This window comes from Lemur catta, chromosome 6, assembly GCF_020740605.2.
Source record: "Lemur catta isolate mLemCat1 chromosome 6, mLemCat1.pri, whole genome shotgun sequence".
NCBI classification, from domain to species: domain Eukaryota; kingdom Metazoa; phylum Chordata; class Mammalia; order Primates; family Lemuridae; genus Lemur; species Lemur catta.
In genome coordinates this window covers 35,250,847-35,275,793 of record NC_059133.1, presented here as the reverse complement: position 1 = coordinate 35,275,793, position 24,947 = coordinate 35,250,847, and the positions used below count along the sequence as shown (strand labels likewise).

Below are 24,947 nucleotides of genomic sequence, written 5' to 3'. Positions count from 1 at the left end.
CATTTTAAGTATTCTGCAATCTTTTGAAAGGTTAAAGAAACTCATGAACCATTAAACAAATCAGTGGGTCATTTTATTATAGTTTTTATAATTTAACTATTTAAAACAAGCAGCATTCAACAGATTTCTTAAAAGGTTAAAATTTCCTTATTTTTTTTTTTAAAAAACAAGTTTTATTTATCACCTTTCACTATCTGCAGTCCTAATTTTGCCCAAAGTCAACTCCTTGTTCTCATTGCCACAATGTGAAAAAAATACGAGAGTTGATAAATGAGACATGAGAGTGAAGAAAACATAATAAAAATTTTAACGCTTGATATTTTGGCTTCACTGATTTAAGGAATGTGCAGATAAATTACAAAAAGATATTATATAAATGGCATAAACTTAGAAACTCCTGCTTAAGTGCTTGTCAACTAAAACAAAATACCCAATAAAGACTATATCTACATAATGCTACATTAACCACTGTAATCAATTAATCAAGAAGACATTGGTAAGTCTGACAGTTCTTGCAACATGTGCAAATTGACAGGAGAAAAAGAGATCTTAAGAAGCCCACTAAATGTAATGTCTCTTCCTACATCAACCAGTATTGCATTAATGTAAGTATTACAAATTATCCTCTTCCTCCAAGCTAATACAATTGGGTTCCTCCACAACAGTAGTAACTTTAAATGTCTATTTGACAATTTTAATAAAACATATTGATGTGAACCATTATCCAATTATCCTGCCCTCAAACATACAGTAATAACTGTCTTTCAGAATCAATTTTGCACTAGCGTGTAAATTACACTTGAAAGAAACTTGAAGATTCTTCATCTTACATAATTACATTACCATTTTTAATGCTAAAAGTTTCATTCTCAACATGTTTTTAGAATTTAGAATTAGAGCATAGCATGCCTTAAACTTCAGCCAAGTAAAAAGTTTGCTATATATTAGAGAATCTAAATTAATGAAACGGAGAAAGAGCTAAAGACCATGCTATATGTTTACTGGGTGCCACATTCTGAATTCCAGATTTGTCCTGCAATTTGTCAGTCATTTCAATCCAACCAGTCAACTTTGTAAACAAAGGCTATATGCCAATTTTGATATAAGAATTTCATTAAATAAAACTTAAAATGGTCATCACTTAAACAGGAAGAAGTAAAAGGAAAAATGCCACCACACACCTCTTCTTAAAAGTCAAGTTAATATTCATGAAATATAAAGCCTTAAGTTTTCAACCTCCCAAAAAAGTTTTTGCTACAGTATTATTTAAAATAAAGCTACAATCTTCCACATACAACCAAGGCAACTTTGAGATAGCTTACAAATCTTTTCATTGTAAGGGGAAGCTATTGCTGTAAAGCCGTTTTCTAGTAACTCCAAGTTGCCCACTAAAAAAACGTAAATTGTCTATGTCTAGTCACCTATTACCACCACTTTTAAAACTGCTTTTTATGCAGAACTCTACGTGGTTGTGTTGCTTTTGGCCTGTTAAAGGCAAAGCAACATTATCTCTGGATTGCCAACAGTTTCTCCTTATTTGGCTAACATTGGGAGATCCCAATCAGACTACTATAAAACTTTAACATGCACAAAGCATCCATTTTGAGAAAAGTTTGTGACCAGCTTTCTTTTTTCCCACCCCCCCCCAAAAGAAAAATCAGAGCTTGGTAACTGGCTTTGAAAAGAGTGTCTCTTGTTTATTCTTCTCTTTCTAACCACAGTGTACACCCCAGGACCTGGGGCTCAAGGATCTCTGACACTGCGGCAAACTCTTAGAGTACCAGACTCAAGACTCAATACGTTCGGGACCCGAGGTGGGCAAGCCCTTTAGAACGCTCCCTTACTCTACCCACTTCCATCTCCTCCCTGTCAGCCGGTGCAGATTAGCTAATTACACCCCGTTTTCCCCTCCCTAGTCACCAAGAGTAATAAAGAAGAAAACAGGAAATCGTTCGTTCAGGGCATTCTGCTTAGGGCTCTTGATTACTATTATTATCATCATCATTTGTAACCAAGCCCTAAAAAGTGCAACAGATCCAATGCCCACCTCCAAGCCAAAGACGTCCAACCGCCCAAGCGTCCCTAACGCCCCTTGTTTTCTTCAGCATCCGTCCCCCAAATAGATCACTGACACGGGGGCCCAGGCACAACCCCACTACAACCCCTCCCTGTCTCGGCCCCAAATCCCAGACACACATCCACAAATGGCCCTGGGGCCCCAAGACGACTACAGTCTCTTTTCCCCTATGCCCCGGAAATCACCCGGTTCCCAACTCCAACAGCAACTGGTCTGAAGGGGGCCCCAAACCCAGCGCCCTCCCTCCACCAGTTCCTTCCCTCCCTCCCTCCCCGCCGGGAAACCGCCCCCTCATCCCGCAGCAGGGAGTCTCCTGCCGCCCCCAGCCCCAGGAGGCCGAGAGCGGAGAGCAGGCCCGGCCGGAGGCCGACGAGGACCCTCAGGGTCAGGAGAGCCGGCGGCGGGGTGCACAGACCTGGTGCAGGGCAGTAAGTCCGTCCACATTGGCGTAATTGATGTCGGCGCCGCGGTGCAGCAGCTTGAGGACCTCGTCCGTGTCGCCGCTGGAGCAAGCAGCCAGGAAGACGGCGCCATCGTCGAACTTCACCTTGGTCTTCTGGCGCTTCACCACCGGAGGCTCGAGGTCCGTCTCGGAGCCGATCCAGCGCTTCAGCTGCTCGTTCCGCTTCTGCTTCGCGTCCGCCATCTTCATCCCCTCTCCAGCCGCCGGGTCTTCTTATCGCGAGGGGGGGGATGAAGGAGGCGGAGAGGGAACAGAGGGGAGGCAGGGGGTGTGTGTCTTTCTATGAGTGTGGGCCAGCGGAGGGCTGGGAACCGGGAGGAGACGCTCGAGACTTCCAGTATCCCACAGAGCACTGGGGCGGCGCGCCCGGCCCAGGCGGACCTCCCTTCCTACCACAGAAGCTCTCCCGCCCCCGGCACAGCCACCCGTCACCGGCGGCCAATCTAACGTAACTTCGCGAGATCCGGACAGGGAGGCGCCCTTCGGCCAGTGCGCATGCGCCCTAGGCCCGCGCCCGCCCCAGGAAGAGCGCTCCCGCGAACTGCGGCGGGGGTGGCCGGGCCACCGGAGGGAAGCGGGTGTGGCTCGGGCTGCAGGGGCTGGGACCAACCTGGAAGGGAAGAGGAAGGGAAGGGAGGTTGTCCTGCCCTGCTGAGGGCTCCCAGGGTTCCGAAGGCCAGAAATGGGGTTGGAAGGAGCTACTGGGGCGACCTGTCTCCGGGTCTGTCTTGGCTACGCAGAGTCGTTTGCTCAGGGCGGAGGATTTTCCTATTGGCTGCGTTATTTGAATGGAATGGAGGATAGGTCGTGAATTCGTTGCTTGTGGTTGGTGTTCCTGAGAAACTCAGATGAACTTGGGCATCTCAGTATTGCTAGGAACCTTGTAAACGTGGGATCTGTGTAGTCGAAGTCTTTGGTGGTAGTTGCAGAGGTGACCACCTATTGACAAAGGTTGACCTGCAGTAATTGCGGTGGCTTCCTGCCAACCCCCACGGTAGAAACGTCTTTCCTCTTATGTTTGTTTGTTATTGTGGTTTTGGTTTTTTTCTCTCACGCTTATTTTGGGTTCTTTCTCCTTCCTTCAGTGCTTTAAGCCTGCTTGGTACTTTAGCTCAGCCTTGTTACTGGTTCTTACCTTTTAAGGGATTTCTGACTGCAGCTTCATTGCTTTCTAAGGAGGGGTTAAGACTCAGCAGTGTCTAAACTTCAAACGGAATGTTAATAAAGGCAATTAAGTCAACCACTATTTATTGAATACTTACTATGAGGCAGTAACTGTACTAGGCACTGAAGATACAATGAAAAAAATGACGTTTATTTGAACCACCTCTTGAGGTTACATGCTCGAAAAAGACTTTGTAATTTATTATCCTCATAAAAAAAAGACTTTTTAACTTTGCCTTGTATGACCACACACGCGTACGCAGGATTTGTAATACTGATGTCTTATGAGATATCTATCTGCAATCTCTACCAATTGGTATTTTCTTAAACACTCCATTGTTGTCATCCACTATTTTTTAGAGCATTTAGAGCCAAAATAAAAAGTCATGAAACCTTACCATGGAAGTTCAGGGGTTATCTAGACTGAGTCCCCAAAGAAGCAATTAATTTACTTAATTTTACCCGGAAGCAGGATTTGGATTTATTCAGCAAATATTATGCACCTACTCTGGGTGAGGCATTGTTCTAGGTGCAGGGGTACAGCAGTGAACAATTAAGCTTTTCTTACTCTCAGCATGATGCCTTTTCCAGTAAACTACATTGCAGCCTATCATGTTGAGAAATAAAACAATTGAGTAACAGGAAACTACCTGCCTGTAAGACAATTTTCTGTCCCACAATTACTAAGATAGTAGTAACAGAATCAGATTAGGATAAAAATAATTCCTCTGCACGTATTGTAGAAATAGAAAATGAGGATAATGTGCATTCAATTGTATGTTCATAAAATATGTTAATGGTAATACCTGACCTTTGAATAATGATGGTGTTAGGTACTGAAAAAAGGGCTCTGAAATTCAAATTCCCTATCCACAGAATACAGCTCTCAGAATTAAAGAAAGGAATTTTAGGATACCTTGTCAGCTTTTCTGTCTACCTAAAAAACCTGACAGCTTATCCTATTATTTTCCATGAATGTTATGGCCTATTTGGTAGCTTTTAAAAGCGCTCTTGAAAAATAGGTATCCCAAGTTTGGGCAAGAAGAGTTTGGTGGAAAGGACAATGTTTCTGATTCAAGCACTTATTTCAGGATGTAAAATTAATGAAACAGTGGCTTATTAATAAAACATAAATACTTAAGTCCAGTTCCCAAAGGCTATCAGTCAAAACAAAACAAAACAAAAAAAACTAGGCTGTTAATATATGCAAATTTCACTGAGTTTAGTTTTCCATCTTCCAGAGCTGTAAGGGTATAAGGGTCAGGAAGGAAGCTCTGTGTTAATCTTATTGCAAGTATTCTTAAACTGCTACCTTCATTGTCTTTTTAGGGAGGATTTTTTTTAAAAAATAGTTATTGAATTAATGATACTAAAGACCTACAGCTAATTCCAGAACAGACAAAACTTTATTAAAACACACAAAGCAATCACTTCATATTACCTTAGTAGCTGAATGAAATTAAAGATTTGTCTAAACAGAAGAAGAAATTAAAATGTAAATATTTTCACTTCCTAATGGCCTCTAGTAGATTGGGATGTAAGGATACATTTCAGCTCCTTTAAGGCAAAACAAGCCTTAAAATAGAAGGTGCAAATGAAACTATACTTACTAATTTGCTGGGTTTTTTTCTTTAGCATATTATTAATCATATTGAGGTCTTTGTTTACTACATGCACAAGGTTGTCAGAATGAAATCTGTACACATCTTTTTCAAAGTTTAGTTACACTACAGATATTCCTTTCTAACCATTCATTTGCTTGTTAATTATGATCAATTTAAACATTTTTAATTAAACTGAAAATTTATTTGAAATGCTCATATACATACAGCTTAGACTTTTTTTCCTGCTTGCTTGTGCTCTCTCTGTCTCTCTCATACAGCATGATAAGATACTACATTTACAGTCATGTTTGTTATTAGCAAAACAATGACAGAATGTAAGAATATAGGCACAAAAGTGTGTGTGTGCATGGCCTTAGCTTAGTACCAACCTATGTAATATGGAGATTTATTCCTATCAAGTGGAACTTAGAATGCTAAACCGTTTATGAAAATGTAGTTGATCACCATGCAATATGTGAACACTGGACAAGAAAAGACTAAGTAAATCATATTTGGATTTTAAAGTCAACCCACGCTAAAAAATAAAATCTCAGTTCACTAAAAGATTGGTTAATTACCATTTGATAAGAAACATTTTTTACATGTAAAAAGAAGTCTCTGTTATAAAAACTTAAGAACTTTGGGGATCTAAGTTGTTTCTTTGCTTGTTTAATTTATTTATAGCTCACTGTCTTGCCAGCCTATACATTCTTTATAAAATAGTGTAGGTATATATCACTAATACGATGTAGCACACTAAAATTTTCTATAAACCAACTTTGTGGTCAGTGAATTTTTCCCCCTTAAGTTTTATTATATAATTGGAACTATATTTTAGTTCAAAAATGTACATAAGGTATTAATAAATACTTTTAGCTCAAATATTTATGTTCTCCTCATCCCTAGTTTAAACCTGAGATTCTAATTTTCATTTATACACTTAAGAATACCATACTCAACAAGACATTTTGATCTTATCTCCTATATTCTACACCTGGACTAAGCTCTCTTCCATTGTATGATAGTTTCTTTCAGGTTCTTTTATAATAAGAACCTCAAGAAAAGTTTACAGTCTGCTAGCCTCATAAGCTATTCAGTTCCACCCAGGAAGTTGACCAGAACCAACGCTGAATCTCCCTAATTTGCTTCAGACTCTACTTCTAGATCAATCCTGATTTCTAGATCATAGCATCTAATCCCTTGCCTCACCTCTGGGTTACAGGGTGGGTCTTACTCCGAGACCCAATGTTTCCTTCCACTACTCTGAGAGTTAGCTCACTTCTAGCACTTTCAGGGTAAATTTTCTGCCACATCTGGCTTCATCTCAAGTACCTAACTCTAAAACAGTACAAGCAGTGGCTGATACTTCCATGGACCTTCTCTGGTCCCCTAAAGCTGGGAATTAGATGCGTGTCTGGCAACAATCCAAAATTCAGGCATACTGCTAAAGAGATGAAAACTCACCTCCGCTGCACATGACTCCAACTTGTGTTATGTTCAGTGTCAGAACATCACATGGCCATTCATATGAACTACTTCATTTAGTCTTTCCCAAACTTTATCACAATTTTTTGCCAGATCCAAGAAGCACACGTACTATTATTTGCTTAATGTTTTCTTTAACCTTTTACAAACACTTAACTAGATTTATTTTAAAGGAAACATTATATTGCTTTGGTAAGTGGAAAACATTTCCAATTGATATAAATAAAAGAAGACTTTAAAAACAAATACAACAACAAAAAAACAACATTCTATTTAGGTTGCCTATTAAAGATCTGCGCCTAAGCCCTACTCTCAATTTGTTAAAAAAGGAAGATTGGTAAGGATTGGACATATTAGCATCAACCTAAGATTTTCAACTTAGCATAATCAGAAAGATTAAAAGATGCTGAAAAGAGAGTAAATTTTTCAAAGTGGAAAAATTTTCATTGTTATTTTAATGTTACAGCTACCCAGTATTACCTCATGTGCCTCCAGTCTATATGTCCCATACTTTGGGAAACTGGCTGACTTTAATTACCATGTGTAATAATAATTATGATTAGTGAAAGTTATAGGAAGGTCCTTAATAGCACACATGCCTCAGGGTATCAAGGCAAGCCATCGGAAGGTTGGAATTTGTAAGAAGGTATCTATGTGCTCTGGGAGAAAACCCTAAGAGGAACTTTGGAACTAAGAGTCATGCTCCATAGCACTGAAATTACAAGGAAAAATTAGAAGATGAAAACTTCTCCAGCATCTGGAAGGTGAGTTTAGGTACATGAGCTGCATTCTGGGACACTGATATTTAAATGAGGGATCCAGTCAATTGTCCTTCAAATCAAATCCCAGGAAAATCTTCTAAATTCCTCCATAGACCAGAGTGCAAAAACAGTCAAAGTGAGGTAGTAGAACAAAAACATTCAGTGATGACAAACACAGCATCACTGGTAATATTGCTGATTATGTTCAGTTTTGGCAGGTAGGAGTGATATCAGCTTCATGTGGTTGTCTCAAAGACTAAATGAAGGCAGGGCGCGGTGGCTCACACCTGTAATCCTAGAACTCTGGGAGGTCGAGGCGGGTGGATTGCTCGAGGTCAGGAGTTCAAGACCAGCCTGAGCAAGAGTGAGACCCCCGTCTCTACTAAAAAAATAGAAAGAAATTATCTGGCCAACTAAAATATATATATAGAAAAAATTAGCCAGGCATGCTGGTGCATGCCTGTAGTCCCAGCTACTCGGGAGGCTGAGGCAGTAGGATCGCTTAAGCCCAGGAGTTTGAGGTTGCTGTGAGCTAGGCTGATGCCACGGCACTCACTCTAGCCGGGCAACAGAGCCTGAGACTCTGTCTCAAAAAAAAAAAAAAAAAAGACTAAATGAATAATGTATGTGAGAAAGAAAAAAATTGAGATTTTGCCTTTTCCTTCCCTCATTTAAGCTGATAGCAATTCTGCTTTCTTGCCTAAGGGCATGTTTGTGGCAGGGAAGAAAGCAGAAGTTGCTTTCAAAACATTTTCCTTCCTAACTTGAAATGGCCACCCCCCAAATCTCTATTTAATAAGAGTGTAGGGCTAATAATCTGATTGGAATTAGTATATGAGTTTGCTAGGAACTTACTGAAGTTACATTTGCATAGTATTATAGATCAGTAAAAATAGCACCATTTTCTAAATTTGCTTTCATTATCACATTACAAAAATGTTGATTCATAATATCATGGAATGTTATTTTTATTTAGGGTAGAGAAAGGGGAACCAAGCAGAGGGTTTCACCTAAGCCAATCTTGGGTGCTGCCATGGGAAAGAAAGATTTCACTGAGAATAAAAGGTGACACCAAGGCTCAAAAGGACAAGACAAACTCTATGGGTCTCTTGAACAGTAGGGATTTGCTCCCTGATCCCTGGAAGTACCCCCAGAATGTGACAGGATCTCAAAATGAATGGCTGCTTCAGAGAGACTGGAACATTGGCCTGGGACTCCCACTAGCCAAACATAGCTGAGCTGGCTGGAATGTAACAGTTTGGTGGATCTGAGTTCAGTGAATACATATTGGTTGGCTCCTATTATGTGTCAATCATTATTCTAGTTCTGGGGATATAGAAATGAGTGATACAAATGAAGTATCTACTATCAATGAACTTACATTCCAGTGAGTAAGGACAGAAAATGAACACATTTTAAATGAATGAATTAAGATATTGCTAACTGTAGTGATGGAAAAAATTAGCACAAGAGAGAACAAAAAGCAATGTCTGAAGTTATTGGCAGTTAGGAAAAGAAGGGGCTGGTTTAGTTAGTTAATCAGGAAAGATCTGAGTTGAGGGTGTATCCAGGTTTTCTGGGACCTGATATTTATACAATTTAGAGATTCTTTTTTTAAGAAAAAGGATTTTAAATGACAAATATTCAATTAAGCACAGGGACTTGGAACAGGTCCATTCAAATGAGAGGCCCTGAAGTTTCACAGTAAATCTGTCCCTGGCTGGAACTTGAATCTTGGAGAAGATACTTGAAGAGATCGTGAAGGCTAGAATAGATGTTCCAGCATTAACTCATGTGCAAATGCAACTGATGACCACATATGTGTGATCTCAGAAACTTGACATGCAACCCTGGTGGAAGTAAAAGATCACTAAGAATGACTGATACTGAATTCCTTACTGGCCAGGTGGTAAAAGTAAAATTAAGTTCTTTACAAAAACTCAGGAAGTTGACCTTGAGGAGTCTTGAAGTGATATTCATTCCCAGTACTTACGTAAAGAGCCTTACATATATTTGGTATGTATTGAGGGCTTGCATTCTTTTTCTATTGCTGCTGTAAGCATACTAAAACAACCACTTATTAACTCACAGTTCTGTAAGTCAGAAGTCTGGGTGGATTTAGCCGGATTGTATGCTCAGAGACTCACAGGCCACAAAGCAAGGTGTCAGCTGGGCTGGGCTTTTATCTGGAGGCTCTGAGTAAGAATCTGCATCCAGTCTCATTCAGGCTGTTGACAGAATTCAGTTTCTTGCAGTTGCAGGAATGAGGTCTCTGTTTCCTTGCTGGCTGTCTGCTGGGGGTCACTCTCCAATACTGGAGGCCTCTCTGTTTTTCACATGTGGCCCCCTCCATCTTCAAAGCCAGAGATCGTGGGTCAAATCTTTCTTGTCCTTTGCTTCTAAGTTAAAGAAATGAATAAAACATTGTCCTTTAGGTTAAGGAGTACAGTTTAGTGGAAGAAACTGATACTGAAACAGATAATTTTAATACAAGAGCTAAATACTTATAAAGAATTTACCAAGTGCCCATTTCTGTTACAAGCACTGTTTGTATATATTACCTTACAGGGTAAGGGAAGGGAGATATAATAGAAGAATGCAGGATGTGCTGTTGAAGCACAGAAAAGGGTACCTTGAGGGGCTAAGGGAGGAGGCAGATAGGAGTGGCCTCTCAGGGAAATCTTTGAGAAGGTGATGATACATGAACTCATCCTCAAGGAAGAGTAGGAATTAGCTAGTCATAAACATGATGTATGTGTGTCCCAGGTGAGTGTGTGTGTGTGTGTGTGTGTGTGTGTGTGTGTGTGTGTAGGGGTGGATTTTATATTCATAAAGGCAGGAAGAGGAACAATTTAGTAGTATCAGAACACAAAACAACAAGAAAGTCATAACAGTATACAAAACTAGAGAAATAGAGTAACCTAATCACCAAGTCTTCTATACAAACTTGGGGACATGTTTATCATAAAAATGATGGGGATGATTGAAGGATTTTAAAAGGTGTCACAAAGAATTATTTGGAATAGCTCAGATAGCCCCAGGTAAAATGTAAAGAAAGCTTAATTTATCTTTGAAACTTTTCTCTCCTCCCCAAACATTAATCCTGTGATTCATTCTTGTTATTAACAGATAATTAATCCTTGACATAAACTGAGAATTAAGATCTTGTTAATAAGTTTTAAAATATGACCTATCTCATTTCAGAAGAAAATTCTCAGAGACTGAAAAGTCATTAGTGCAATGACAAGCTGTTGAAACCCTCATAGTTTTAGACTAGAATGGATGGTGGTTTTTATCTATTTGAAAGGCTAGCTTGAATGTCAGCTGGAGTTGTAGAGGTACGCTAATGGGATGATGAGGAATGTCCTGCTGTAATACGTTTTCACTATGCTCACCTGTTCATTCTGGTAGCATCTTGGAGCATTAGGCATGTCCTACTGGATTGTCCCCAGTTATGCTTCAGGTAAGTGGCTCACCTAGGCTAAATGACCCCGAAGTTTCTTGGGAATTTACAGAAAACATTTATTTCTAGCCCTACTATAATAATTTAAAGATAATGAACAAATGAAGATTGGAACACTACCATTAAGACAATGGAGATTTGTCGTTAAAAATTACAAAAAAAAAGAGAAGGAAATTAGACAGAAACTAATATGTAGATAAGCAGTTAACTTCTAAATTTATACACACACATATGCAGTGTAGTGGACTTCTGTTTTTGTTTATTTTAATTTGATCTGTCTAGCTTCCCCTCCCTCTTCTATTAATAGTAATGTATGAGGTTTTGGTGGGGAGGGAAGAAGGGATTATTCCTTTCATTGCACAGTCTTGGTACTACCCGTCAATGTTCCCTGGTCAACAATAGACATATGAACAAATTGGGGTTCTTGATTGCAAGTAACAGAAACTGAACTGCCTATTTGTATTAGTTTTCTATTGCTGTATTACAAATTACCACAAACTTAAAGGCTTAAAACAACACAAATTTTCTAACCCATAGTTTTCATGGGTAACGAGTCCAGCATGTTTTTGCTCAGGGTCTTAAGAGGCTGAAATCAAGGTGTTAGCCAGGTGCATTCTCATCTGAGCTTCACGCTCCCTGGTTGTTGGCAGTATTCAGTTTCTTGTAGTTGTAGAACTGGGGTCGCATTTATTCGCTGGCTGTCAGCCAGAGACTTCTCTCAGCCCCTAGAGGTTGCTCTCAGGTCCTTACCATGTGACCCCCTCGGCATTTGTTTTTCCAGGCCAGCAGGAGAATCTCCTTCCTGGAAGGGCTCAGTCCTTCTCTTAGGAGCTTTTCTTGACTAACTGAGCTCTTCTCAGGGTAATCTCCTTTTTTACACATTTTAATTACTTATTTTTTGAATTGTGGTAAAACACAGGTATATATTACATAAAATGTACTATATTAACCATTTTAAGTGTACAGTTCAGTGACATTAAGTACATCTAAAACTTTGTGCAACCATTGCCAACATCCATCCACAGAAATTTTTCATCTTGCAAAACTGAGACTGTATCCATTAAACAATACTCTTCATCCTTTCCTAGTCCCTGACAATTACCATTCCATTTTCTGTATCTATAAATTTGACTACTCTAAGTACTTCATATGACTGGAATCACCCAGTATTTGTCCTTTTATGAATAGCTTATTTCACTTAGCATAATGTCTTCAAGGTTCATCTGTGTTGTAACATGTGTCAGAATTTCCTTCTGATTATGTATATGTATGCACCACATTTTGTTTATCCTTTCATCCATTGGTGGACATTTAGTTTACTTCCACCTTCAGGCCATTGTGAATAATGCTGCTATAAATACAGGTATTACAAATATCTGTTCAAGTCCTTGCTTTTACTCCTTTGGGTATATATCCAGAAGTGGGATTGCTGAATCATAAGGCCATTATAGTTTTAATTTCCTGAGGGACCATCACACTGTTTTCTATAGGGTCAGCACCATTTTATGCTCCCACCGGCAAAAAAAAAAAAAAATGCTTTAGATTAACTCAAAATCAACTGGATTGAGTCACTAATTACATCTGCAAAATTCTTGCACCTTTGTCACATTGTATAGTGTAACCTAATGGAGTGAAATCCATCATATTCACAGCTCCTCCCACACACAAGAGGTGAGGAATATAAATGATGTGTACACCAGGAACAAGAATCTTGGGAGTCATCTTAGAATTTTGCCTACCACACTTTGATATGCAGAAAAGACATTTATGGAAAGAATGTTGAATGGTTCCAGAAGCAGTGGGAAGGATGGAGAATAAACCCCAACAATGAGCAGGGACAAATTGTAAGGCAGGCAATAACAAACATAGTGAAGATCACACCATATGAAAACTCTAATAGAGTAACATTGTTGGTGCCACCAAGACCAGATAGTAATTGTCATAACAACTATGGTAACTAGCCTCCAAGAGCTCCCCCAGTGATTTTCACTTCCTGTGTATAGTGCTTTCTCATATTGTCCCTGTGTTGCTCTGTGTGACCAATAGCATATAATCCAAGTCATGATCTATCACTTCCAAGATTAGGTCATAAAAGACACTGTGGCTGCAATCTTGGTTGCTCCATCACTCTACTGAATCACTTGCCATAGGGGAATTGAACTGCCAAGTCTGAAGACACTTAGACAACTTTATGGGGAGGACCACCACCAAGAAAGTGAGCCTTCTTAGAACAAGATCCTGTAGCCCCAGTCAAGACTTGAGATAAATGACTGCAGCTCTGGCTGCCAGTGAGCTAAGAATGGTTTTTACATCTTTAAGGGTGTTAAGCAAAGATGAATATGGGACACAGAGACTATATGTTGCATGGAGTATCTCAACTTTTTACCACCTAGCCCTTTACAGATGAAGTTTGCTGACCCTTCCACTATCACTACTGATAATAATCATGAACTCTTCCTGCCGCTTGCAACATTCTCTCCAAATTCAGTCTTTGGCATGAATGCCCAGTTGGTTAAGTCTAGATATCCAAGCCCTAGTTGCTGAAGGACTGGAAGAGACAATGTCTAACCCCGTTCAGCTTCTGCAACAGGTGGTATGGTCCTTCCTCCCAACAAGACTCACAAAATAGGAATTTCCCCCAAATTGAAAAGTGTTCAGATGTCAGGTAACAAAAATAAAGTGACATAACTTCACCTAAGCCAATTAGATTAGTTAACCTGAGCATTTAGCAGACAAAATTGATTTGTCCAGATGATGATGTCCTAAAGAGACTATCTAGTATTCCACTTATCACCTACTTTGGTTCCTATACTGCTTGGTTTTTTTTTTAGCTTTTCTTTCAGATTAGGGAGCTACTTCATATCCTCCCAACAAATTCATATTTTTTCTTAAAACCACAGTCAGTTCCTATGCTGCCAATAAAAGAACCTTACCTGATAATATTATTGCTATTGTGTGAAGATCATCAGAAAAGAACTTCAAGCTTGATAATAACATCTTATTTCTCCAAAATATTTTCTTCTACCAAGTGTTTTCTCTATAGGATATGTTTCCTAACATTTTACTTTTCACAAGCAAATGACATCAGGATATGGTTACGAACACTGACATAATAATAAAGATGAACAGAAAATTTATTCTAAGATGTGATAATGTGATTATATAGGAATCTGTCCTTAATTTAAGGAGTTGCATATGTGAAGTGCCATGATATTGACAAGTATCTTTCAAGTGGTTCAATGAAATAAAAAATAAATACAAACACACATAGTAGATAAGCAAATTTGGCAAGATTTAAATTTCTTAATTTAGTACCAGACATTCAAGTGTTTATTTTACTATCATTTCAACTTTACTGTTTGAAATTTTCCATAATAAAATGTTCAGGGAGAAAAAGAACTTATTGTAGGGAGACTGCTGTGATTCTAAATAGGGTCAGTGCCATTGCCTCAGAGGCATTTGTACATTGGGTAGAGGTATTTTTGGTTATCAAAGTGGTTGTGGAGCACTACTGTGATTTAGTGAGGAGGAGAGTAGTAAGGATGATAGATAACTTGCAATGTGTGGGAATTCTCCAACCAACAACAAATTACCCTTCTCAGAATGCCAATAGCTCCCCTATGAAATGAACTAATAAATAGCTCATACAAAAAAATCTTCCCTTGAGCCCATATACAACTCTTGTGCCTGTTCTTCAATCCACAAATAAAATAGTCCTGATAGAGTCCTCTACATTCATGGTTTCTACTTCCTCGGTCCACTCAAGTTTGATTCCACAACCACCATTCCTTTAAGAACTGGTCTTATCAGGGTCAGCACTAATGTTATCCTTAAATCCAAATGACATTTTGCAGTATTTGATCATGATAAGTACTTCCTCTTTCTTGAAATTCCCTCTTCCCCCATCTTCCATGACACCACTTTCTTCTGGTTTTCCTCCTAACTCTCTAGTTACCTTTCAGATTCCTTTCATAAACCTCTTTTTTTCCCTCTACCTACATTTTGTTTTACAGGGTTTCATCTTTAGCTCTCTTTTTCTTTTCTCTCTACATAGTTTTTCTCAGATCTTCACCTCAAGGCCAGATATTTCTTCTAAGTTCCATACGTATTTATACAATTGCCTACTGACATGAACTATTTAAGGATAACACACGTGAAATGAAACTCACTATCTTCCCACATATACTTGTTTCTCCTCTTATAGTCTTTATTTCAGTTAATGACTGAGATCTACTTAATGCTTTAGGAAACTACTGAAGAGACATATATTCCAGATGGCAAGGGAGAGGAGAGGTGGGGAAAGGGGTGGCTTCCAGGAGGAGGTGACACTTAAGCTAAGTAACTAATCAAAAGGAAATTGAGTGAGGTGTTTGAGAGTGATGCAGTGTTAGTTCGCAAGGATACTCCGTGCAGAGGAACAAAGGCAAAAGCACAAAGGAAAGTAAACCACACTTCTGAAAGTGAAAGTAATTTGAAATCGATGAAGCATATATGCTTTCCTGGCAGGAAGAATTGGCAAGAGATATGGTGGGAAAGATAGACAAGAAATAGGTCATGAAGAATCTTTTAGGCTATGCTAAGGAGTTTAGATCTTATCCTATCAGATTAGAGTTCACAGATGTGATGTGTTTGTTCTCCTGTCCTAAACACAGCCCACTGTTGCTCTAGAATTTGCAGATTCATTTCTTTATGACACTCTCTTCCCTATTCCCCAGAATCTGACCTCTACTTTTCTTCCAGAATGATCTTTCTGGCCCAAATATCCAGTGATATTACTTCACTGCTAACAATTCTTCGATGGCTCACCATCATCTGAAGCAGAAGTAGCAATTACTGAGGCCCACAGGGGCCAGGCAGGTGGCATGAGTGACCATTGAACAGAGCAGATCAGATGAGGACTGTTGCACAGTGCTGACAGCAGAGCCTGTCAAATGTGGGAAAATGTTGCCAGAATTCCCAATTCTTTAAGAGAGGCTGAAAATCCAGACTGTTTTATAAGTTTTTTTAGTTTTTAAATATCAACAACTAATTTAATATTTTTAAAGCATGGCATGAGCCAAACAAACCACTTGTGTGGTCCGTAGGAAATCAAACCCCAGATACTATTTACCCTCCTAAACGACTGGATAGATCAAAGGAGGCAAGGCTGGTGCACTTCTGAGGTGACAGTTGAGGACAGCCTCTGCTAAGGCAATGACAGTACAGACGAAGAGGAGGGGCCAGAAATAGATAAAGGTCAATGATTGTATGGGGTGTAAACTCTGAAGGAATGGAGAACATTTTCCTGGTGGATGATGGTTGACAAGGTCTAATTTTGATAAAAGTACTCTTTTATCACACTGCCTAATTGCATTAATTGAACAGACTTGCTTTTCACACTGAACAGCTTACTAGATGTATTTTCACATATCCCTAGTAAACTATACATCAGTAAATCATACATCACTCCTGAGTAAATCGCTAGGAAAGACAATTGATTCAGGTGGGGCAAAGGCAATATATGTAACCTAAACATTTGTACCCCCATATTATGTTGAAATTTAAAAAAATGATAAAATAAATGGAAGTTTTAAGAAGAATTTGGTGATCACTAGGAACAATTAAGATTCTTGAAAAATGATCCCTGCTAAATTAAGCTCATTAGTTTGTTGTTTATTTTGTTAAGAATGCTAGGCTGTCAGGATCATGTAGAGATAGAGTCTGAGAGACGAGGCACATTTTAGAAAATTTCTCTAAGCTGCTTTGCCTTGCTAGGTACATGACAGCCATTGGATTTCTTATCCTGAATACATTATTTCTCATACTCTATCATCTTTCCATTTTTCTTAAGTATTCTCCATGTTATCCTAGTCTCACTCTCTCCATTTTATTTTCCATTTTTTAAATTCTTTCATTTGCTTTTCAGCCACTAATAGAGTGACAGTGTTATCGTCTTCTACTTATTGGGCTTCAGATACTTCTAGTTTTCCCAAACTAGACTTCCATTAAAAACTTTCATTTAAATATCCAATATTATTACACTCATTGTATATATCTTTACCTCTCTGATTCACAAGCCCTCTCACTTCTGATACACATACACATACACACCCTATAGTATTCTATAGGTATACTATATGTAATTCCTTTAATTTTTATTTTTAATTTCTCCCATTTTTTATTACTTTCAGATTCATCCTTTTGAATTTTATCTTTATATATTATTTTGTTATTATATATGCAATTCTATAACTATGACATTCTTTTTTTATACACCTATTTTGTAGTTATTGGAGTAACTAAGGCCAAAGAAGCCTGTATATGCTTCATTCATACTTATGGTGGCAAAAGAAGATAGGAAAGACATACTTTTTCTTTTTTTAATTTTTTTTTTGAGACTGAGTAGGTCTGTGGAATGAAAGATATAATGAGGGGGATGAGGGTTATATTTGCCACATGTGTATAGATATGCAAGACATGGATAAACTGAAATTGTAAATGAAAATGACTTTATTTTTAATTACATTCAAGTAGGCAGTCAAGATACTTCTGTCTGGGAAAGTAACTTAATTTTCACTTTTTTTTTAGTATAGGTTAAAAAGAAACCTTGGAGTGGATAAGAAGGCCATTCTTCTGCTCATTTTCATAAAAACTGCCACAATGTCCTAATCCCTCAGAGACAGGAAATGTTGGGATGGCATCAGATTAATTCAGATATGAAATGAAAGCTTGAAAATCTGTACCTGTAACATTGTTCTTACAGTTTTATATCCATTCTTGTGTTTATTTTGTGGCATTCTCTATGATTTGCTTTATTTCCAAGCTTCTATCACAGTTCAACACTGTTCACTTCACTTCTAGAGGTGAAGGCTGACATAATGTTTTCTCGATTGTAAAGATTTCTGGTATGCTATCAGCTTAATTCTGAAGACTAATGTTTCCTCTTGCCTGGGTAAGAGAAATAAAAGAAGAAAATAGAAGAAAAAAAACTAATATTTTGGAGTGATGGGGCTATTTTACATCTTGATTCCCTCTATCCTCTTCCCTTTCTAATCTTTCCATCTTTACTTCCGTTTCTTGTCCTTGTCTAATTACTTTTGCTAGTAATCCAGACTGTACTGAATAGAAGATGTGAGAGTGGGCATCCTTCCCTTGTAGTAGATCTTAGAGGGAGAGCTTTCAGTTTTTCCCCATCGATTCTGGTGTTAGCTGTGGGCTTTTCATATATGGTCTTTATTGTATTGAGGTAAGTTCCTTCTATACCTATTTTATTGAGAGTTTTTAATAATGAATGGCTGTTCAACTTTGTTACATGCTTTTTCTACATCTATTGAAATGATCATGTGATTTTTATGTCTCATTTTATTAATATGGTGTATTATATTAATTGATTAGCATACATTGAACCATCCTGGCATCCCAGGGAAAAGTCCCAGTTGGTCATGGTATATAATCCTTTCAATTTTTATATTCTTCAGCTCCAGGATTTCTGGGTTTTTTTTATAGTTTCTATTTTTCTTTATTACCCTTCTCCTTTTGTTCATGTATTGTTTTCCTGATTTCGTTTAGTTGTCTATCTGTGTTCTCTTGTATTAATATTTCATTGAGATTCTTTAAGACAATTATTTTGAATTCTTTGTCAAGTAGTTAATAAATCTCCATTTCTTTAGGGCTAGTTGTTGGAGCTTTCTTAGATTCCTTTGTTAGTGTCATGTTTGTCTGATTCTTCATGATCCACAGATCATAATCTTGAGTTGGTGCCTATGCATTTGAAGGAGCAGACATCTCTTTTAATTTTTACAGGCTGATTTGGCAGGGAAAGACCTTCTTCTCTTGGGTCCCTGGAGCGATGGGGCTGCTTCTGGGATTATGGTTGAGCAGGGCTAGAGTTTTGTCAGGTAATTGCTGCTAGCTCTGCAGTCAGGTCCACTATTGGCAGGCCAATTACTGAGCAGATGGGACTGCCTTTTTGACCATGGTCAAACAGGGCTCGAGTCAGGTCATGGGGCCACTTCTAAGTTTGCAGTTGAGTCCACAGATGACAAATTTATCATCAGGGGTAGAGATGGGTATGGTTCCCACTGGGTCCTTGGGTGAGCTTCTGTCGGATCCCTGAATGGGTCCCTGAGTGGGTAGGACTGCATATGGGACTGCAGTAGATCAGAACTAGAGCTGGTTCACCAGGCTGCTTCAAGGTCTATAGCTGAGTCCAAGGTTGGCTGGCCAGTTATCAGTGGCACAGAGAGGCATGGTTCCTCCTTTGCTAGTCCTCTGGTGAAAGGGGCTATTGGCAGGACTGTGGCCAAGTATGACTGAAGTCAAGTTCACAGGGAGACACGGCTGCTTCTTGTCCATAGCTGGGACCATGGTTATTGAGTTTGCCACTGGGGTGTGGGCCTGTTTTCTCCACATAAACATCCTGGGGCTTGGGCTTCACTAAGGTTTTGCAACATCCTACCTGGATTCCAAAGTTCTTGCCAAGGCACTTTTGTCTGCGCCAAATAATTGTTTTGGGGTGAGCAGGGAGGCATTAGCTGGGGATTTCCTATTCTGTCATTTTGCTCGTAATCTGCAGGTTTATTTTTTTTAAATAAAAAATGGGATCACATTATACATACAGTTTCATAACTGCTTTTTTCATTTAACCATATATCATGGATATCTTTTCATGTCAGTGAATACAGGTCAAAAGTACTGGAATACCATTCCATGTACTGTATTTTATTTAACCAATCCTTTTCTGTTGATTTTTAAGGCATTTTACAAATATTCTTTTACAAACAATGCATAGTTTTAATCACCCTTCTTTAGAAAATTACCAAAAAATGGAATTGCACAACAGAAGTTTGAGGTCCAAGCAAGAGATCAGTCAGTAAATACTTGTTGAATAATCATCAGATTATATGAATGATTATAGGGACTCAACTGTTGTTTAGTTCATTTGGAGTGGTTCATCTTTCAGCCATATGAAGGTATATTATAAATGTATATTTTTGCAATCTTTTTAAGCTTCACTGACAAATATCGTGAAATGCTTACTCAGCAAAGCAATGTCTGAGAATCTTTGTGGTGTAAAGTTTTGGGTAAACGAAATACATTGTTAACTATCAAAGTTTTGATATAAGTATCTACCATGAAGAAGTACCAAACCGCAGTTGTTTTGTTGTTGATATTATCAGAAATATTAAAGATTAATAATGTCCCTTACCAATGATATGGTGATTCTTTATACCTGTAGTTTGGTTATCACATATTACAGAAAGTGATAAATTCATACTAGAAGTGAAAGCGTTTTTTGGTAACTCAAGGATCTTGGGCAGATATTGACCTTTTTATCCTTAAATGGTTACCCTGTTAGCTGAGTTTCATAGAAAGCTTTTTGTGAACTTATATTCAGACAAATTCAGGAATTCTTGAAAGTATTATGTGAGGCAGTTAATATAACAATGTTAATAGAGTATGGTGGTTAGGAGTATACATGGTCTTTGATATTTGACAAATTGGGATGGAATTCCATTGTTTTCTCTGGGGTAAGTAATAACTTTTTTTTGAAGATGACCTCTCTTTATTGACTCAGTCTATGCCAGGCCCAGCAGCAAATAATAACTTCTTAAAGCATTTATTTTCTCATTTTAAAAATGAAGATGATGACAATTGCAGAGTTGTTGAGAAGATTAAATGAGATAATGTAAGGTATGTGTCAATGATAAGCAGTCAAAAATATCAGTCCTTTTTCCTAGTAACCATGATGATGTCCTATAGCAGGTACTCATTAATGCTGTGGAGATACTGGTATAAGTGCTCAACCTCAGTATATTAACAGTGACCATTAAACTTTATTCCTTATTCAGATAGAGCTCAGCACACTTTTGTGTGTAATCAAATAAATAGGTAAAACCACACTAAGTTTATTGATTGTTAGAAGAAAGTCTGATTTATTGAAAAGTATGAATTACAGATTTTTTTAAAAAGTAAGAATAGTTGTATTACTTTTAAATTCATCTAATAACTACAAGTAAACTGAAAGGAAAATTTTCAATAAGTCATTGTGGGAATATATTTTGTTATATAAGTAAAACTGGTCCTTTTCCAATTATCAGTTTTGTGAGTAAGTTATTGTGTGCCTCTAAAATTTCTTGAGATACTGCACAACCTGCACAAGTAATTTAAAACTCCTTTTCCCCTGAAATCTCACTGTCTTAGAGAATCTTTTTCTCACAATTAAAGGCAAAATTTATCAACCCAGATTTTTAAAAGTATAAGTGGACTTACTGTAATTTTCTCACTGTGTGTTTTTATATAAGCTGAATAAAAGAAAAAGGGGGAAAAAACGGTTTTCCCTGAAACCATTTAAATTTAAACAACATTGAAAGCAATGTTAGGCTTAAACTAAAACATTGTAAAGCAATGTTTTAGAGACCCTGGGGCAACTTCAATCTAATTCAACTAATAAATATTAAGCACATATTATGAGTCCAGCATTGTTTTGGAAATACAAAGATGAATTTAATGTGGATGTTAATGCTGGGAGGGAATTTAGGGATAATTTAATACAAACCCCTGAATGGACAGAGGAGGAAATTAAGTCTCCTGAGAGATGAAGTGGCTTTCCCACAGTAGTAGATAAGTAGTAGAGCCAAGATTAGAATACTTCCAATTTGGTATTCCTTGCATTGCCTCACATGCACTGCTCCACAGTTTTACAAAAGATACAGTTTTTACATGGGCTAGAGCTCTTGTGGCTGGGCTATCCCAACAAAGCAGGTCGGGAAAATTTCCGTGATAGTCAGCATCTCAAAATAGCAGCCGGTCACTGCAGCTTTGTTCCTAACTCTGGAAGAATGAAAGAAATTCTAATTATACAACTGGCACTGGACAAATAGTCCCTCTCAACAAACATTTGAGGGCTAACTATGTGCCTGGCTCTGTGTTATACCCTACGAATATAAAGTAGACCCCAAACAATCTTTGTCCTTAAGAAACGAATAGTCTAGTGGAGGAGACAAACCTGGAAAGAGATAATTTCAGTAACATTATACAGCCTGAGCCAATAAGAAAATGCATTCTAATTTTGTTTTCTTTTTTCATCATGATTTGTTAAAATGTTGTTACATTGAGGGTGTTTTGGCCAGGGCACAAATACCCTAATCCTACTTCAACACTCCTCCAAGAAGTTCCTGTGGCAGGGATGTGCAAAAGAAACAATGGAAAAGCAAAGCAGAATTAGCACTTTGACTCCAAACCTCAATACAGAGAAATAGGATATAGTGAGCTGTAGTTTTAGAGAGCAGTCATTTCTCTAAGCTAGTTGGGTTTAAATGACCTTATGCCAAATCACCATCTAATATTCAACCCCACATCTTAGATCTTATTCTGGTCACATAGAACAAAAACAAGTGAAAGAGAGAGAGAGTGGGCTAGCTGATTTAGGCCTCTGCCATTCTGGGCCAGCCCTAGTCTTAGTGCTTTGATGCCCTGGAAGGGAAAGAATCAGAAAGAGCCCCTAGCTCTGATTTTTTTGTTTTGTTTTGTTTTGTTTTAGAGACAGAGTCTCACTCTGTGGCCCTGGCTAGAGTGCAGTGATGTCATTATGGCTCATTGAAACCTCAAACTCCTGGGCTCAAGGGATCCTCTTGCCTCAGCCTCTCGAGTAGCTGGGACTACAGACATGCACCGCCATACTCAGTTAATTTTTTCTATTTTTAGTACAGATGGGGTCTCGCTCTTGCTCAGGTGGTCTCAACTCTTGAGCTCAAGTGATCCTCCTGTCTCGGTCTTCCAGAATGTTAGGATTATAGATGTGAGCCACCGCACCCAGGCCTGACCTATGATATTTTAATAGTTGGAAATTCCACCCGCTAGCAAGCATGGGCTTATCAATGATTTAAGTATAATCAGTTCCTCCTCTTTACTTTGACAGTTTGGTGCCCTCGAATAAGACATTATTTCTTCTTAGAGTATTCTTTTTCCTTTTTAGTGCCAGATAATGTCCTTGAAAACTCCATTTAAATTTTATTTATGCCTGGTGTGGTGGCTCACACCTGTAATCCCAGCACTTTGGGAGACCGAGGCCGGAGGATCCCTTGAGGCTGGGAGGGAGTTCAGAGACCAGCCTGGGCAACATAGCAAGACTTCATCTTTACAAAAAAAGAAAAAATAGCTGGGTGTGGTGGTGCACATGCCTCTAATCCTAGCTACCTAGGAGGCTGAGGCAGGAGGATCTCTTGAGCTCAAGAGTTCAAGGCTGCAGTGAGCTACGATTGCACCACTGCACTCCAGGCTGGGTGACAGAGCCAGACGCTGTTTCTAAAAATAAATAAATAAATAAAATGAAATAAATTATTTACAATATATTTCCTTTCTAATGATAACAAATTTGGATCAATCCTCTTCATTATATCCTATCACCTATTACATCCAGACTGGGAATTAGTAGCCAATCTGGGAGGTGCAGACAAAAATAGCACTTACTCTTAGTTTGCTCTCCTGAATCAAAAGAGGAGTTAAAAATTTTAACAGAGGAGTTGACCATCCATCTAGAGCTTTAAGTATTATTGGATGGATCATGAGAAGTGAAACAAACATTTTGAATGATTACAGCTCTATAGTTCTACTGTAAACCCATTTCTATTTTTAAAACTCATTTGCCCAGTTAACCTTGGCATTACACAAGAAGTGAACAGTCTGGCAGATTCCGATGACTACTGCATGAGGAAGTACAGAGCTACATACAACAGAAAGCAAAATCATGGCAACTTTGGTCTTAAAAGCTTTCTTTTAATCATATCTCTCCATAAATCTGATCTGAGCCACCCATAATATAAATGTGTTTGCTTTTTTGAACTTATCATTTTGATGACATTGGGCTCATACATTTTTGCATGTCAAACCTCAATGATTCCCCAAAAAACACATTTTTATTCTCCCATAAAAACATGCATTTAATTGGCTTGTTTATCAGATTACAGTCTGTAGGAAATTTAAGCATTTTATTTAGGTATTCAAGTCATCACACATTGATTGTGTGCTTACTATATTCCAGGCCCTATGCCAGGTACTGAGACTACAAAGACGTGGAAAATAAATCCCTGCTCTCCAGGAATTCACAGTGTGTACAGGTAGATAAACTAGATAGCTATAATAAAATATTGGTAAATGCTATGGGAGCAGTACGAGTACGGTGCTGAAGGAGGACAGAGCATGAAGGCATAATTCTGCCTGAGTGAGAGGGAGAACAGGCTTGGAGAAAAGCAACTGTTGGAATTGTTGCCACTACAATATGGCATGGTGTTTCTTGAAATTCTGATGTTACACCCAGGTCTAGCTGTTTCTCCTGTTCCCTTTGCTAACTATTTGAAAATTCATAATCCTCCATGTAACTCAGCCCTTTTCTGTGTTTCTTCTTGTACATCTTGCCCTCTTCCACTCCACCAAACTACCTTTCTTCCTCGTTCATAGAGCAAATTGTTTCTCTCATCCCAACCACCTCAACTTCTCTCCTTTCCCATTCCCCACCCCTAATATTTCCTATGAACACATCCCGGCCACCAGTTCAAAGCTTAGACACATCTGCCTGTGCTCTGGGGAATTTACTGCATCAACGATTTTCTCAGTTTACTGTATTTCCATCTTTTTCCTTTGGCTTCTTCTTCTTTGCATTCAGATATCCTCAAATGTCTCCATCTCAAAAAAAGTAATAAAAAACTTATCTCTTACTTCAATCACCCTATCTTTCTCTTCTCTATCAGGCTCTTGCACAGAAGAATCTGACTACCATTTATTTCCATGATGACTACTATTTGGATATTACTTCCGTAATTCACTGAAATTTCTTTGACAAAGTGCATCAGTAATTTTCTGTCAAATTCAATGGTCTCTTTTCAGTACTGTTCTTACTTATCCTCTCTGTATCATTTTATATAGTTGAATACTCCCTTCTTCTTGAAATGAT

General features: G+C 38.4%; 1 protein-coding gene across 6 annotated transcripts in view; it reads right to left on the bottom strand.

Moving 5' to 3' along the window:
• PPP1R12A (protein phosphatase 1 regulatory subunit 12A) overlaps positions 1–3,338 on the bottom strand; it is a 140,381-nt gene extending 137,043 nt beyond the window's left edge. For all 6 annotated transcript variants that reach the window (XM_045553307.1, XM_045553312.1, XM_045553308.1 and 3 more), the window contains exon 1: positions 2,493–3,338. In XM_045553307.1, the coding sequence (XP_045409263.1) occupies positions 2,493–2,729 (237 nt within the window). In that variant the 5' untranslated portion in view covers positions 2,730–3,338. The remainder of the gene's footprint in view (positions 1–2,492) is intronic.
• Positions 3,339–24,947: the final 21,609 nt, after the last annotated feature.